The sequence below is a fragment of the Gymnoscopelus braueri genome (assembly GCF_963280865.1).
Source record: "Gymnoscopelus braueri genome assembly, chromosome: 9".
In the NCBI taxonomy this organism is placed as follows: Eukaryota; Metazoa; Chordata; class Actinopteri; order Myctophiformes; family Myctophidae; genus Gymnoscopelus; species Gymnoscopelus braueri.
This window is the reverse complement of record NC_137610.1, coordinates 41,800,196-41,817,586: the sequence shown is the minus strand read 5'-3', so window position 1 is coordinate 41,817,586 and position 17,391 is coordinate 41,800,196. Positions and strand designations below refer to the sequence as shown.

General features: G+C 38.1%; 2 protein-coding genes across 2 annotated transcripts; both read right to left on the bottom strand.

Moving 5' to 3' along the window:
- Window positions 1-1,354: 1,354 nt before the first annotated feature.
- sycp3 (synaptonemal complex protein 3) lies at window positions 1,355-7,479 on the bottom strand. The gene is made up of 9 exons (XM_080437854.1): window positions 7,415-7,479; window positions 6,624-6,774; window positions 5,196-5,283; window positions 4,600-4,634; window positions 4,303-4,420; window positions 3,642-3,741; window positions 3,194-3,292; window positions 1,951-2,055; window positions 1,355-1,848 (listed from the first exon to the last, which is right to left on the bottom strand). Exons 2-9 carry the CDS (start codon window positions 6,751-6,753, stop codon window positions 1,795-1,797), a joined length of 729 nt encoding a protein of 242 aa, XP_080293980.1. The 5' UTR covers window positions 6,754-6,774; window positions 7,415-7,479; the 3' UTR covers window positions 1,355-1,794.
- Window positions 7,480-8,293: 814 nt separating this feature from the next.
- Window positions 8,294-16,890, bottom strand: actr6 (actin related protein 6). Its single transcript, XM_080437738.1, has 11 exons — window positions 16,749-16,890; window positions 15,460-15,577; window positions 14,671-14,739; window positions 13,615-13,738; window positions 12,595-12,730; window positions 12,332-12,388; window positions 11,988-12,086; window positions 11,772-11,850; window positions 10,308-10,479; window positions 9,926-10,064; window positions 8,294-9,464 (listed from the first exon to the last, which is right to left on the bottom strand). The coding sequence occupies exons 1-11, from the start codon at window positions 16,814-16,816 to the stop codon at window positions 9,335-9,337; spliced, it is 1,191 nt and encodes a 396-aa protein (XP_080293864.1). The 5' UTR covers window positions 16,817-16,890; the 3' UTR covers window positions 8,294-9,334.
- Window positions 16,891-17,391: the final 501 nt, after the last annotated feature.

Genomic DNA, 17,391 nt, shown 5'->3' with positions numbered 1-17,391 from the left:
GCTTGTAGATCGGCTGTTTGCATAGGTCTGAAGTGGTTAATGCATGTTTTGTAATAATAATCGAAATCTACAAAGTAACTTGTAACTAACGTTTCATATAATTGTAGTGGAGTAAAAAGTACAATATTTGCCTCTGAGATATAGTGGAGTAGAAGTTAAAGTATTGAAAACTGGAAATACTCCAAAGTAACCCAAAAGTGTACTTAAGTGTACTTAGTTACTTTACACCACAATATACATACCCACCAAATGGTGACTACAGCCTCATTATAAATCCACTTTATTTAATTATGTTCATATTTAGGCTACAGGTGATACAATGTACATTTGTAAGTATATTGACGGAATATAAATTTTGTGCAGATGGCTAGAATCCATCCCATTAATGAAAGTTTTTCTATGGCGTGGTCTGTTAATTGACAATTACTGTCATCTAGTGGTTGAATTGCAGAATGTCAGAGTGATTAAACAAAAGTATTATTTTATTCACGGCAGTCAGCATTTTAACTGTCATGCCATGGCATTCACATTAAAGACTGCTCTTAACTTTACCCATACTGAACATGGCATCAGACAGTTCACAACTCAACACATGAAACATATGAAATATGAAATACTGAGAACATTTCTGACCCGAAGCCAATTATGACACTAAAATGAACACCTTTGAAACATTTTTAAATAGGCCGATGCCGGTCGGGAACGATACCCAGTCTGGGAATGATGCCCGTTGGGAACGCATGCCCCTCTGGGTATGCAATACCTGTTGAACCTGTTCGGTCAGAGTAATTATTGCAGCACCCATTATCATTGTACTTGGAGGCCAGTCCGATGATGATGATGTCAGTACTATCACGTCATATTGATGACATCACCGATCTCCATATGGGCATAAAAGGGACACAGACCGACAGACAGATACAAAGATGTTTGGATTTTCAGTCTGGCCGACCTCCCACTCAGCACAACACACCCTCGGATCTTCGGCCAAGTTTGAGGTCTATCGGTCAGATGGTTCTTGAGATATGCCAGGGACAGGAAGACACAACAGATTCCAAGCATTTATAGATATTTAGATTTTTATTGGTGTTATATAAATTAACTCATTCAGTGCCAAAAATATTTCTGGCTATATCACCCCTGTGCCAAGGCCAAAAATACATTGTAAAAAAAAAGTGCTTTGGAGCCGAGATACAGCCTTTTTCAGTAAAAAGTTAAACAAGAAGTGAATGGAGCAGCAAATCTTCAAATCATCATATCTTGGGTTCTGAACCTTTTTTTTCAAAAAAAAAAAAAAAAAAAAAAAAAAGATTTTTTTTTGAGTTTTTTTTTTTTTTTTTTTTTTTTTTTTCCATGACGTCTCAGACGTCATTGGCACTCTGGGCTTATGAAAAACGTGACGTCTGCGACGTCATTGGCACTCAATGAGTTAATAAATTATAATATCATATATCTTTATTCAATACTTTTAGATTGTTTGCACAAGTTGCAGCTAAAATCAATCACATCCACAACCAAATTCAAATGTCATAACATTCATGAAAAGCTACTCCCTACAACCGAGAAACAGAAAAAAAGGGAAACAGCAAAACCTGCATAACGCGTGAACTTTACAGTTGGGCTGTCAAATTAGGCTAACTAATCATGCAACTTCAGAGAACAGACATTACAAATGTTATTACAAAAGAAAGCAGCAACAAAAACAATAACACTAGTACTGTGGTTTTGAGATGAGAGCTGTAACTGTGGAAAAACAGCGGTAACAGGTATCCTGTTGCCTCGGCGTGGTGCAGTCTAGAACAGCATGGAATGGAGTGATTTGCGAACAGTGGCCATCTCCTGCTGTTGCTGTGGAAACGAGAGAGCTGATAAATGTCCTGCTCACTCTAGATAAGAGAGTTTGTTGTAGCTGTGTGTAATGTAATCTGTATGTCAGTATTTATTTCTCACTGTTTCCATGAGGATTCTCTTCTGCAGAGCGTGCATCTCTCTCTTCAGCTCCTGCTGAGCATCCTGAAGGCAGCCCTCATGGCTCTTGTCCAGCTCCTCCACGCTCTAAAACACACACACACACACACACACACACACACACACACACACACACACACACACACACACACACACACACACACACACACACACACACACACACACACACACACACACACACACACACACACACACACACACACACACACTGTTAGTCTCTAAACCAAAATGTAACACTTCTACTGTGTTAGCATAAATAAGTTGGAGATATCTAGAGGAAATATTGATATATATATATACAATATACGTAATATATAATATAAATAACATATTTCCTCAACGCAATTGCACCTTGCCTGAGATAAGCCGTTTTGAAAAATCCATGATGGATTCACAGAATTGTGTTTATAAACCAAAATCCTGTATACACACCCAGCGCCATCAGATAAACAAAAGAAAAACAGCACGCTCTGCGCAACATGAAAAAACAGTGCCACTGCCTTTTATTGAAATGTCCTTACTTATTTTTCTATTAATACATTTTTTTTACTTCTTTGGTTCTTATAAATGTATTTTTATATTGTGTTTTTTTGCTCTGTGTCCTGAATATGTGTTTCCTATTAGGGAGATAGGTGTTTCACTTTTTCTTTTAACTGAATTCTAATTATTTTGCTTACTGTTTTATGTAAAGCACAATGAATTGCCTTGTTGTTGAAATGTGATATACAAATAAACTGGCCTTGTCTTGCCTTACCTAGGATAGCAGGTAAACATCAAACCTAGCCTGTCTACATACATAGATACATACTTACATACATAAATATTAATTTATTCTGCCATGACCGGGACCTGGGTTGATTGATTGAATACTTTATTTAGAAAAGACATGGAAACAGTAACACATTTTGTTCTGTACTTGCATGGAATGACAATAAAACTCATTGAACTTGACCTTAGCATACAGTATGTGAGCAAGCAACCAACATACTGTACACAGTATATCTGGATAACATTTCACAAAATAGGCAACAAGTAGTGATGCAAGGAAATAAGGAATGCTGGGGGTGAGGTGGAGACTGAAGTCTCGAGGTGAGTTTCATAGTGTGGTGTAAAATAGGGAGCAAAGCTGCTGTCCTGAATGAGGGGGGTTTGTTTGCTGATCACAATGTGCAAAATGGTATATAAACATGCCTCAAATCCTTACCTTCACAAACTGTTCAAGCAACTCCTTGATGGCTTTCAATTTCTGGCTCTGGGCCAGTTTGGTCTGCTGGAGCAACTTCTGCTGCTGTCGGAACAGGTTCTATGGGAGGAACACATTCAGGACAGGCAGGCTTGTCACTGAAAATGTTGCTGTCTCTCCTCTCCATGACTAAATAACAGTCAATGTGCGTACCCTTTAGCAAAACACTTAAACCATAATCACTCAAAGGCTAGGAAATATATTGAATTATCCTGTATGATAGATCGTTATGTTTTAATATTTCCATAAAATATCAGACAAATTCAATAATAAAAGGTTAGCTGTGAGAAAAGAATAAAAAATCTCCTGTATTCTGCTCAAATGTGAGACCATGTGGTTACAGGACAGTTTATCTAACTACAACATACAAACTGATAGAGTAAATCATATTAGATGAGAGCAGTAATACATTGAGTTTCTCCTCTTGTTCGTCAGCCTTGTGAGCCTCAGTCTCCCAATGCTGTAGGACAGCAGAGAGTTGCTGGGAGTAATCCTGAGTCTGTTTGTTTCTGCAACATAACACAACACAACACAACACAACAAGTTGACATTTCTATTATGTGCAATTTACAACTTCACCAAAATGCTAATGTTTGTCTTTGTTCCATAAATGAAAAGTAATGTTTTTGACTGCTGGGAAAACATATTAAAGTCCCAATCCACAACTTCAAAACAACACCATTCGTTCGCCCTGATCTTGGATTGTGTATGTTTATTTGAAAAAGAAACCATGTAGTGGAGCTGTGGGTGTCACCAGTAGAGAGTTATTGTCTGCTGGTGAAGCGATAAAAAAAACTGTATCTGCTGTAAATAAATAATTGTATCATTATACTTCAAATTACCACAGGACATAGGGATTGGGCCTTTAAGTAATTTCAAGATGTCAGTTTAGTTCTCGATAACTTGTGATTCACATCCCATCAAACACAATTTAAAACATAATGACTTTATTTCACTAAAATGTCATTGACTGCGTTGATTAATCTAATAATCTATGCAATTAGATTATTAACTCAATCTATCAGGCAATCAGTCAACTATTTGGTCAGCCAATTGTACTTGTACCAGACCTCTGTGTATGCTGGGAGTTCCAGAGTTGTTCCAGTTTCTGTTGACTTCCCTTCAGAGTGTTCTTGGTGAGGACCTCCACCCGCTTCTTCTTGGCCTGCATTGCCTTACTGATGTCAGCTACATGACAGGAAAAATCCATCATCTTCAATATAAAAACTTACAATGTGTGTGTATATATACATATATATATATATATATATATATATATATATATATATATATATATATATATATAGAGAGAGAGAGAGAGAGAGAGAGAGAGAGAGAGAGAGAGACTGTATTGTCCTGGTACACACCTCCAAATCTCTCCAGCATGGATTGGACTTCATTCCTTCAGAGGTGAAATGGGAGAAGAGTTCAATATATATTAACATTTTGAGGGGTACCGACATCATATTCAGATTTTCATTGAGGGGGTTCCAGGGGATCCCCCAGCTAAATTACTTAAAGTTAAGAACCAAATGGACACTTTCAGATCCTGAAAGTGCACAAATGGAACCACATTGATCCTGGCATGTCCATTTGGTTCCATTTGTGCACTCTCACTCTCAATAAAGTGTATCGCAATCCCAGAGATAAAAAGTCATTATAATATCAAATGGGGGTATGTGGCCTAATGCAAATCAAACTGGGGGTCCTTGAAAGTAAAACCGTTTCAAATGATTGATGTAAGCTGCAGGGATACTCCCAACAACATTAGAATAATCTTCCAGTTCCTGTATCTACATTGATTACCCTCAATTTCTTGTATTATACTCCACACAATATTCCTGTGATTCAAGAAAGAATCATAGAAGGAATAAGTAACAGAACCCGAATAGATAAAATACTTTTTTTCAGCTTTTTAAATGACCCTATGTTCATATTATAAATATAATTTTAGAATACATACCCGACCCCACAAGGCAACTCCACCTCATCCTCCTCCTCAAAATCAGCTGATCTCTTCTTCCCCGCCTTGTCAGGAACTGGAGTTCCATCTGGGTGATGACAATTTACAAAAAGACTAATGATACCACCCACGGCTGTAAAAAAAACATTTGGCCTATCTTCATAATCAAAATGTGTATGTATTTCAGACTACTTGGGGATTAATACTACAGACCATGAAAATATGGTAAATCTAAGCTGCGATCAAGAACTTAATTGAATGAATAAAACATTTAACAAATCTGTATGTAGACCAGGGTTTCTCAAAGTGGGTGCCGTCACTGCTGTGGCACCCTAAGGTGCCATAGCGCAAGTCCAGGGGTGCCGCAGAATACTATGATAATATTTGGAATTTATATCCTTTCAGCACTTACACCCTCTATACAGTACTTAGAAAAACAGACCTGAGTTGCACTGTAGGTGCATTCTTTTTCGAGTACACCAAATTTCTTTGAGAGAGCTTGTGGATTGGCTATTTTTGGCGAATGTTACCCCCAGAATAGGGATGCTGGGGTTCAAGTGGTTAAATGTGAAGTACATTTTGAATTCCGGACTTTTACTTGTAACAGAGTATTTCTACATTGCAGTATTGATACTTTTACTTGAGTACAGGGGGTCCAACCGGGACCCCCACTACATATTGTATGAAATTTTGTTGCAGATTAAACTTTTTCATAGATTTCATAGATAGCTTCATAGACTTGTTTGACAGCACTGAGACATTTAACCACTTACACCCTCAATACTTTGTCAACTTGATTTGCTCTTTTTTCCCTCTACACCAAACCTCTTTGCCGAAAACGCATTGCATCGAGGCGTTGTGAGCTTGTAGATCTGCTATTTTTGGCTAAAGTTCTCTTCAGTATAGGAATGCTAGGGTTCAAGAAGTAAAAAACTCCTATCACACAAAGATTTGATGGACCCCCTGTAGTTACTCTGAGGACCCCCCTGGGGCATTGGTTCTCAAAGTGGGGTCTGGGGACCCCCAGGGGTCCTTGGGGGGTTTCAGGGGGTCCCCAGCAAAATGTGTTAATATAGCATCACAATAATGTTAACCACTTTAACCTTTTATACTTTGGCTATTAAAAAAGCAGAGATATACAAGCTCATAGTGCGGCACCGAGTGCCGTGCTATGAGCTTGTAGATCTGCTTTTTTTTTTTTATCGTGAAAATGTGTCCAAACCTTTGAATATATATATTTTTAAAGAGAACATTTGTAACTCAAATCTTTGCTTCTGGGGGTCCCTGGAACAAAATATTTTTAAATGGGGGGGTCCGCAGCGAAATACATTTTGGGGGTCCTTGACATGAAAAAAGTTTGAGAACCACTGCCCTAAGGGGTCCCGGACCCCCTATTGAAGACCCCTAAAGTAAACCATTATATCTTACCATGTTTGCTGCTGTAGTCTATGGCGTCATCCTTTCCTTCTTCCAGAGCAAAGTCAAAGAGTTTGGAGTCTGACTTCTTCTCTTCTGAGTGTTTGGCTTTCCTGGGTTGTTTCCCTCTAGCTGACGACATGTTGTAAAATGTCCTTTTTACCTGGAGAAATAAAGTTCACGTTAATTACTCAAACGTTTTACTTAAATAAAGTATCAATACCACAATATAGAAATACTCTGAGTAAAAGTTTGGTTTTCAAAGTTTACAAGTTGAGTGAAAGTACAAAAGTAGTGGTATCAGTACTTAAAAGTACCAAAAGTTAAAGTACTCATAATGCAGAATGTCCCTCTTCAAGTTTTCAAACTCTTTTGAAAATAGCGTTGCTATACCAAAATCTACAAAGTAATTAGTAACTTAAGTTTTCAAATAAAAGTAGTGGAGAACAATATTTGTCTCCGAGATGTATGGAGTAGAAGTAAAAGTACTGAAAATTGGACATAGGCCTACTCCAGTAAATTAAAACAAACACTTCAAAATTGTACTTAAGTAGGCTACAGTACTTGAGTAACTGTACTTACTTCACACCGTTGCTGGTTACAACAAGGTTAGCACCAGTAGTTAGCTAGTTTTTAACTTTACAACTTCACTTTCACTCACTGTGCTTTAGTTAATGTTATCTCCTGGCTTAAGTTAGCTTACCAAGTAAGTAGGCTATGTTATTATTATTTGAGGTGTTTTTCGTTGAGTTCTTGTTTATAAAGCCTTCGAATACGAGTTTAATTCATTAAGATATACTTACTCTGTTAGTAATGATTAATAAACGAAAGCAATTTTCTAAAAAGTGGGAGATAGCGTCGTGTCTGGACTGTATCCCATAGACTGGAAGGGCACGGCGCTGCCGCCGTTTTGTGTGCCGTTGATTGGCTGATGGGTTGCCCGGGAGATAGAGGCTCGTTAATAAAACAATGAATAAAACATTTTAGAATTACTGAGCAGCATTTTTTTTACTCAAGTAAAAGTATCAATACTACTGCAATGTAGAAATACTCGGTTACAAGTAAAAGTCCAGAATTAAACATTTACTTGAGTAAAAGTACAAAAGTATCGGTATCAAAATGTACTTGGAAGTACCAAAAGTAGAAAGTACTCATTGTGCTGAACGTCACAAGTTTACAAATGCATAAAAATCTTTTGAAAATATTATATAACTGCAGTGGTTACTGACTGTATTTGTAGTGGATAGAAGTAAAAGTACTGAAAGTAAAAAATCCTCAAAAGTGTACTTAAAGTAGGTTTAAGTATTATTTAGTGATTTTTTGGGGGGGAGTATTTAACCCATTGTTAGCTGTCTGAATACATAAAAAAAAATTTGACCAAACTACTTATAGCAGCTTTAAGCACAGTACTTGAGTAAATATACTTACACACGGATTTGTAATCTGATCCAATTATATTGATCTACCTACCAATGAACTTTTTTTTATTGTATAAATACTGCAACTATAATGAATCTGTTATAAATACAAAAATAATAACCTATTGTGGGGGAAAAATTGCTTTCGATTTTCAATGCTTAGATGAGATGGGAGTTCCCTTTCATAAAAAACTATAACAGCAGATGTGATAAATGTGAGTATTTAAGTACACTTCTTAATTACAGACACTTTTATATGAAAAACTTTATTATATAAATAAGTCAAACCAGATGTACAAAACAAAACAAAACCGCATCCAACAGCAAGGAGAGAGATTATCAGAGACATAATTGGACAGATGACAATCCTGTGATTCTAGAAAGATCATGGAAAAGAGCAGGTGACAGAACCAGAACAGACGAAACACAACAAGCAAGGATTAAGAGGGTTCAGGAAGGGTTTGGATTAACAAGAATCAGTCGTATTAGAGATTCTGCCGTCCATAAGCAGTTGGTCTACTCGTAGCCAACTGGATGACCAGGCCAGGCGTTCCCTCAAACACAACTGGCTGTGTTCAAGGGAGGGAAACCAGGTTGCATAGTGTGTTCTATGCACGTTACTATCTCCCAGGCAAACTCCTCAGGCCAAGTGGTAACTGGCAACTTCATGTGTGTTGGAGTGGAGGAGAGATGCTCGTCTCTAACATGACCAACTGCAAGTGTTAGAAGTGACATGGACTGTATGTACGGTACTACGGATACAAGAAGAGTGGGCACTAAGGAAGAGTGGGCACCTCGATGTAAAATGTACTATTTTGTCCAAAATGTTAAAGAATTAAGATAATTAAAAATAGTCTAAAGTAATGTAAAGTATACATGATGTGAACATGCTCGGTACATCATTATCAGACTTAAATTTACCCTTCAAGTTCTTGTTTATGCCCAAAATGATTGGATATACAGGTTTTGTAGCAATTTGTAGCAATTGTAGAAATATTAGGCCTTAATTGTCAAATGTTCAATCATGTTCTAATCATGTATACTTTAGATTACTTAAGACCGTTTTCCAAAAATTTACTTTAACATTTTGGACCAAATAGCCAATTTTACAGTGAGGTGCCCACTTTTCCTGTTACCGTATGTTCACATGAGGGGAAATTTGTTGGGAATTGGCATAATATCTACATTGGGAGAAAAGGGAATAAAAACATTTCTATAAGACAAATGTAAGGGGCAGAGCAGAGGACTAATGGACCCCTGATACTGCGTTGAACCCGGTGTCAAGTCAGTTACGTTGCTGCACTGTCAGATATCAAACTTCTCTTCACAAATGAAATGTCCGTTCTCTTCATAGTCGTCGCGGGTCACGACCATCTCATCATAGTCTGGGTGGTCTGCCAGCAGCTTCCCCCCCTCCCAGGAGAATGTGATGGGACTGGAACACAACGACGCATAGTAGAGTAGAGTAGAAGACAGAACAGAAGCGTAGTGAAAGGTTTTGGTGAATTGAACTGTTATTTTACCCATGATCCACCTGATTTTCTTTTTTACACACAATACATCTGAACTGTATTTTAAGCTAAATTTTAAGCTAAAGCGGAGCTGATTCTTGAATGGAGGCTTTATCTACATTCTGCAGGTTGTGACATACTGTATTTTGTTGTAATGATGTGTGCTGCTTTAAGTCACTGTACAGAGTATGAAACAACTCAAGTTATGGTTAACTTATGAGAGAGTAAAACATGCAACAGAACAAGAGAACTGTAAGCTCGTAGACTCGTAAGCTCGTTATGTACTGGCTGATACCTCAGTATAAAGTACTTTAAAATAAAGATTTTAAGACACCTAGCACTGTAGTAAGTAGACAGACAGACAGAGACAGGCAGAAAAACTTACTTTTCAGGCAGTAGTACATTTACTTTGTACTCAGTAGGAGCAAGAGCTCTGACCTCGGTATAAACTCTGTCTCTAAAACCAGGAAACAACGTGTTTCCTCCTGTTAACGCAATGTTCTGGTAGAAGTGCGGCTGCATCTCTGAAACACACAAAACACGCATATCAAGTTTATAATCGACCTCAACACCAACACACACTGTTTGTCTGTGTTTCAGTGAAATTATTTAACACTCACTTCAGACAGAATCTTTTTTATTGATAAAGGAATTATAGCAATAAACATGGATGGAAATGTCTTTGTAGAATAAATAATCATGGACAAGGTTATTATTAGTAATAGCAGCAGCAGCAGTAGTAACAGGATCACAGCAGTAGTATTAACCTTCAGGCATCATGTGGATGGAGTGTACTATAGCCTCAGGTATTCCCATCTCCTGCAGACCGATGTCTGAGGGCTGAAACAACATCTCAGGAACCGCAAACCTCTCGTTGACCAGGCGCAGAATCTGTTCTCCTGACTTATACTTCCCTGTGTACACCATCTCCTCCCGTGGCTGAAACACAACAAAGACTTTCTTTTAACGGTTTTAAATAAGCATTTAGGGGTGTGCCGCCAGTGCATGACCAGATAGTGCACACTACTACGTCATCACAAATTCCCAGGTTTGAGTCCCGGGTTCCATGTCCCTTTCCCCTCTCTGTTCTGTTTCCGGTCTCTCCAATGTCAAATGTAGATAAAGCAAAAACTATATTTAAATAAGCATTTCACTACATTAACTCATTCACTGCCACAATTATTGCTGGCCGCGTTTGCCCACTGCCAGAGATTTTTCATTTAAAAAAAAAAGTACTCAGGAGCCGAGATACAGAATTTTTAAGTTTTAAGTTAACAAGGAAGTGGATGGGAGTGTAGATCTTTAACAAATCATATCTCCTTGGTCTTTGGGTCAAATTTGAAAAAAAAACTAAAAAAAAAAAAAAAAAAAAAAAATTACGTTTTTTACGTCAGTGGCAGGATTGGTAAACGGGACAAATTACGTTTTTTACGTCAGTGGCAGTGAATGAGTTAATACATCTGACCTGTATATTATGTCCCTGCCTTCAATGTAACTGAATTAGGGATGATAAATGTATAGTTTTGCAACCGTTGTTTTTATTTAAATTGTATTTATTTATTTATGGTAGACATTTATTTCACCTCCTTCTTTACGTCCAGATCTGTGTGTAATGGATCACTTGGATGTGTGGGGGCTAGTATTTTAAGTGATTCAGCGCATTGCCTGTGCTGCTGTGACATTTGAGCACTGTTTCGTAAAGTTTACAGGCCACTTTGTCATCGTCCTTCTTTGTGAAATGGTCCCAAACTCTGCCATGCTTTGAGCATTTCATTTCACACCTGCGGCTGCCTGGCACCTGAGCATGGGTCCTGCAACTTTGTTGAGTTTGTGTATGTTCCAAGCAGCAACACTGCCCACATAGAAAGATGCCACGTTTGTCCCTTCAGGGTAAGGCCTGTGCAATAGGGCAAGTGGAAGTTGGTGTTCCGATATGCAGAGTGGCAGCATTATTTGGTGTCAGCCTTGGTACCATTTCAAAACTTAGGACCAAGTTTCGTGAGACTGGTGAAGTCAAAGACAGTGGCCGTCCCAGGAAGACAACACCCCAAGAAGACTGGTTTCTTCACTGAGGAACCATAGACTTTCTTCCAGAGATTTACAGGCAAGATCTGCACAACGGTACCACAGACAGATCTCTGTAAAAGACCAATGCTCAGGTGCCAGTCACACACCTGTGACTGGTCTGGCACACACCTGTCAGCAGGTATGCGTCGGTATGCGATTCCTACCTTACAGAATCCTTTCTTGATGGAGCTGAAGTCTGGTAAAACATAATCTCTCATCACAGAATTCTCCTCTCCTTTTAACCTTAAACACAAAACATACAAATTAAACTTTTCCCTCATACAGTAGATTATTCAATGACACACCACCACTATACAACACAGCTCATGGTAGAGAGAGAGAGAGAGAGAGAGAGAGAGAGAGAGAGAGGCATGTCTTACTGAGCGATCTCCATGTCTTTGAAGAACTGCTGGGAAACGTAACTAACATCCTCCTTCACCTGATTAATTACATGAGTCTCATCCATTACATGGAGCTGCCTGAAGGAGAGGAGAGAGAAGGGGAAACAGAGAGGGGAAAAGTACAGTAGAAGAATAGAAGGTAAAGAAGAAATGTTAACAGAAGTGTTTTGTAAAGAACCAAACTTGCTTTCTCAAACGAGAGGGGAGAGTGGACCTCCCAAGACCAGACAAAACAACATAATCATAATCGACAAGTTAACAGCCAATCATTTAGAACGAAGAAAGGACAGCGGAAGCTGTCCAACAGAGTGACAGTCGTTTACCGATACGAGATGATTTCCTTCAAATGATTGGTTAGCAGCTTCCCACCAACGTTTATCCTGAAACATAAAACACACCCAAATAAACCTTTTGTTTCTACAATTATGGATCTAATTATCATTATTACTTGTTATTAATAGCAGACAGTAGTAGTACTATTTTTTTTTAATAGTATAAAAAGTATTGTTACTATTATTGATCATTATAGTGGCAGCAGTAAAGTACTATAATTATTGCCATTATTGTTGGTCATTGTTATTTTTACCTTATTACTCCTTCCTTCATTATCTTGCCGCGGCAGTAGGGGGCGATGTGGGTAAATGAAAAGCCAGAGTCAACAACAAGACAGCAGACTTCTGATGTATGTGACAGGAAGTAGTGATTGGCGCTAAGAGAACCAGCTGGAAGACAAACAGTTGTTACACCCCCATTAATGATTACTATACACACTGAAAAACAACGACCAAAACAAACCTTAAAAAACCAAATTCTAGTTAATCCTTGTGTTCTAACGCCCACCTCAACACAATGTTGTTTGCCTTTTTGTTTGTCTTTACTTTATTTATTTTCATTTCATTTTATTTCTCTGAGTTTGTGTCATTCTCACACTTGATTCTTTGTTCACTGAATTTTCTACCTGGAAAATGATAAAAAATAAGTAAAAAAAAAAAAAAACTAAATTCTAACTGCTGTTTTTTCCCTTTTCTCCCCAATTTAGTCGTTATACCAATTAATTCCTCCCGCATTCCACATTGCCCATAGGAGTATACAGACAAATAAAATCCTTCTCGCCTGGCTCCCCTCCCTTGTGTTCGTATAGAGTAGAAGACGCTCAGTCTCAGATGCACCAGGGTGGATTCGAACCCCTTGACTCCGTGGTGGTGGGCAGGTACTTTACCCCTGCGGCACTCATGCTCCCTGGCTGGTATTAGTTATTCGACTGGCACTATACTAGCATGAGCACATAAAGAAATATCTTTGTGTGCTCAAAAAGTATCAAATGGGTTACTATTACTGATATTTACTGTGATAGTTGTATATATATACCCGTTGTGTGAGTGTTATGTTTTAAATGCTTTTCAAGGTTCATCTGGTCCACCACCATATGTATTTGACAGCGAAGAAGTGATGACATTTTCATCATAACCGTTCAGCATGGTGGAAACAACTTGGAAAATAGGGCTCAAGTCTATCTGGCCTGCATTTTTTATGTAATAAACAAGAACAATGTGCTGTTTTCACTATGAAATAACTGCATTTTACAAAAGTTTAAAATTAAACAGACCATTGATCCTGAGAGCCGACTGGAACTGATATTCCTCAAAAAGAATCTCATTCATAGATTCCTGGATGGACGAGAAGTTAAAATACGGCTCTGTAATCACAATACTGCTCTCTGCAAAGTCCACCTGGATAAGATAAGAGAAGCATCCAATCAACGACACGAATGAGGTTTGAGAGCAGTAGTATAGTTTGTGTAGTGTTTTATAGACATTGTCCCCACAGCATACAATGATGAGCCTTTTAACCCCTGCTCCATTTATTTTGCACTCCAGTGCCACTGATACCACACGTTTGAACCATGCCTGGTCTACAATGCAATCTGTGTAAGAGCTAAGATTCTGCCCGGACCTGAGAGGAGGAATCCTACAGCCCCTGTTGGGCTGGTCTCGTGGTCAGATATAAGCTACTTGTTTGAGCCTTCATAATAAAACAATGTGAAGGGCGCCCCATAGCCTAGCTCGACTCGTTCATTAAGGCTGGGCTCAGGCCATTTTTTAAATTAATATATCAGGCTTGAGTCAGAGTCAGTCTTATTAAACTCTCTCCTTTTATCGATAATGAAAGGAGAGGAGTTCAATGAGCCCGGATTACTTGAGAATGTGTTGATCTTGATGGCTGCGACGCACGGCGCTCGCAACACAAAGTAAACAGTGAAAGAGGCTCATATAAGGCTCATTATAATACAAGTATACCAACACAGTTCAATGGATATTAAGTTTTCTGGGGATCACATAACTTGGCTTTATTCTCTAGTCTACTGTATGCCATGGCATAGCATCTGTAATGGATGGTACCCTATTAATATGTGTAGCATTTACACACCTGTAAATGCTACACATATTACAGCCTCCATAACTCCAAATGCTACACAAAATAGCCTCCATAACACTCTTATCACTCTGTAAACATTTACGCTTATATTTACTAATGCCAAATAAGAAGTTGAACCACTGAAGCCCGGTCTGTTATACTTTATTTTCAAAAATAGCAGATCTACAGGCTCTTAGCGTCTCGTGTTACTGTAGCTTTACTACCGCAGAAAAATAGAACTCCTCACCTTAAACATCTCCTTCCCAAACAGATGGTCCCACACTTTCCTCTGTACATCCCAGTTCACCAGATACCCCTGTACATAGCAGCAACACACAACACCACAAAGAAGAAAAAAAACAACGTAAAATTCAACATGCAACAATACAATAACACAACAGCACAACAATACAACCACAGACACAACTGTGCCAATAATAAAGTTTGTTCCGAATCTTCCGATACTGATACCAAGCAGTATCTGAAAATACTGGGCGATACAACCTAAAATTCTGGTATCGGCGAGTATGCCAGTCCGATACCATGTCATTTTATCACATGATGATATGTCATTTATAGTCATCAATTATTTTGTATTTTGAATGCTTCAGTTTACTGTTTTATACTCTTACTGTACTATTTACATGATTATTTTACCATTATTATTCCTAGATCAGTGGTTCTCAAACTTTTTGATTTCAAGGACCCCCATAATGGAACCAAATGGACCCGTAAGAGTCTATTTGGTTCCATTCAGAGTTACAAACCTGTAAGGGTCCATTTGGAACCCCCTCAAGGAACTCAGAGAGTCCCTGGACCCCGCTTTGAGAAACAATGTCCTAGATTATTTTTAAAACACTGGTATCGGATCGGTACTCTGTATCGACCGATACGCAAGTTATCGGAATCGGTATCACAACGGATTTTTTTTTATATCGTACAACACCTACCCAATCTCTACCCAATAAAGACAAAAACACGCAAAGACAGCTCCACTTCACAGGATGACTGAACTGAACGAATAGGAACCAGTGACCTTTTGGTAAGGCAAGATGTAGAATAAGCCAGATGGGTCTTTGATCTCGTCCAGTTGGTTGGCTGTGAACGTCTTCAGTCTGTTTGTCTTGGAGCGAAACTGACAGTTTGGGACCACACTGTGACAGAGCGAGAGAGGCGTTATTTACAGTTCATTAGGGCATTATTAATACATTATCACTGTAGACTTTTAAGAACGTTTTCATACCAAATTGGCCAAATTATCAAATATTACGTAAGAAAGGGGCAAACATTTATCTGTGGAACCGAGTCAAACTAAATGTCATTTGGTCCAGAATTCCATAACTGTCTAATGTATGTATTGATTGATTGACTGAATACTTTATAAGACCGAAATGCAAACAGCACGTGGTACAGTCAGACATTTGGGCTAAAAGGATAACACAAAAATGTCCTGGGCACTTGTTCCCATTGTGGTCCTATGGTATAGAGATAACAGTGAAACTTTGATCAAATCAAACATCCCTTCTTCCCCATTTTCTCGTAGTTGTACAGGTGGTGAAGATTAACAATCAATCATTTAGCTGGGAACCCCCTCTTACTTCAATCATGTTCCACATACGTTACTAAAAGCCCATGTAATACTAGTATTACACAACGTGGCTAACCTGCTACCACTACTGAAAACAAACCGATACTCAATAATTATTTAATTTATGTTATTCAGTGGTGTAAAGTAACTAAGTACATTTACTTAAGTACTGTACTTAACTACAATTTTGAGGTACTTTTACTTTACTGGAGTATTTCACATTTTCTGTACTTTTACTTCTACTCCACTGCATCTCAGAGGCAAATATTGTACTTTTACTCCACTACAATTATTTGAAAACTTAGTTACTTTTGATTATTACAAAACATAAATAACCCACGTCTTCAGCCCTATACATTTCGGCCATTTGAAAATAGCAGATCTACAAGCTCACAATGTGTCGCAGTTCTTTTATTTATTTTTTACATTTTATGCATTTCAAAACTTGTGAAATGGGACATTCGGCATAATAAGTTAAGTACTTACTACTTTTGGTACATTAAGTATATTTTGATACCAATACTTTTGTACTTTTATTCAAATCCATTTTCTGGACTTTTACTTGTACTTTTACATTGCAGTATTGATACTTTTACTTAAGTAAAACAAAATGTAGTACTTTTTCCACCACTGATCTGATATTGTACTGCTTAAATTTCCCAGTAGCTTTTAGCTTCGTAAATCACGTGTGAAAGGTGCGATTAAAACAATATACCGCTGACATTTAACATTGTTACCTGACTTTCTGGTGACTGTATCCTATCTTGGCTGTATACGCGCCGTTGTCCAGAACCAATGTTGTCATTTTTATATTCTTTTTATCAAGCAAAACACCAAAATGTAAACAATGTAAAGACAGCTACAGACATGCAGCGCAACTCTTCATTTCCGTCCAGTGTTGCCAGATTCTGTGGGAGAAATAAGCAACCAGGTCTATCAAAACAAGCCCAAAAGAAGCAACTATTTGCCACATGAGCACGTTAAACCTATATGCATTGGCTATTTGAAAATAGCAAGCTCACGGCTATTTGAAAATAGATTTTTACAAGGAACTTTACAGGAAAAAGAAGCCCAAAGTCGCTTATAATAAGCGGACATGGCAACCCTGGTTTTGGACCAATCAAGAGTCTAGATTTCAGTCCGCCTAGAAAGAAACCCCCCAATGAAACCTGTCACCCACGAACAGTTCCGCTCTTTATTATCATAAATATACACTGAAAACTACAGGGATTTTATTATTAGTCCTAATCATACTATAATATAATGATACTTAGTGTGAATTCGTTCACTTATTTGGTAATTATGTATAATGTCATAGGCCTACAGTGTATTGACTATAGTCAGAACATAGATGTAGGATTTCTCTCTTGTATTTTTTGA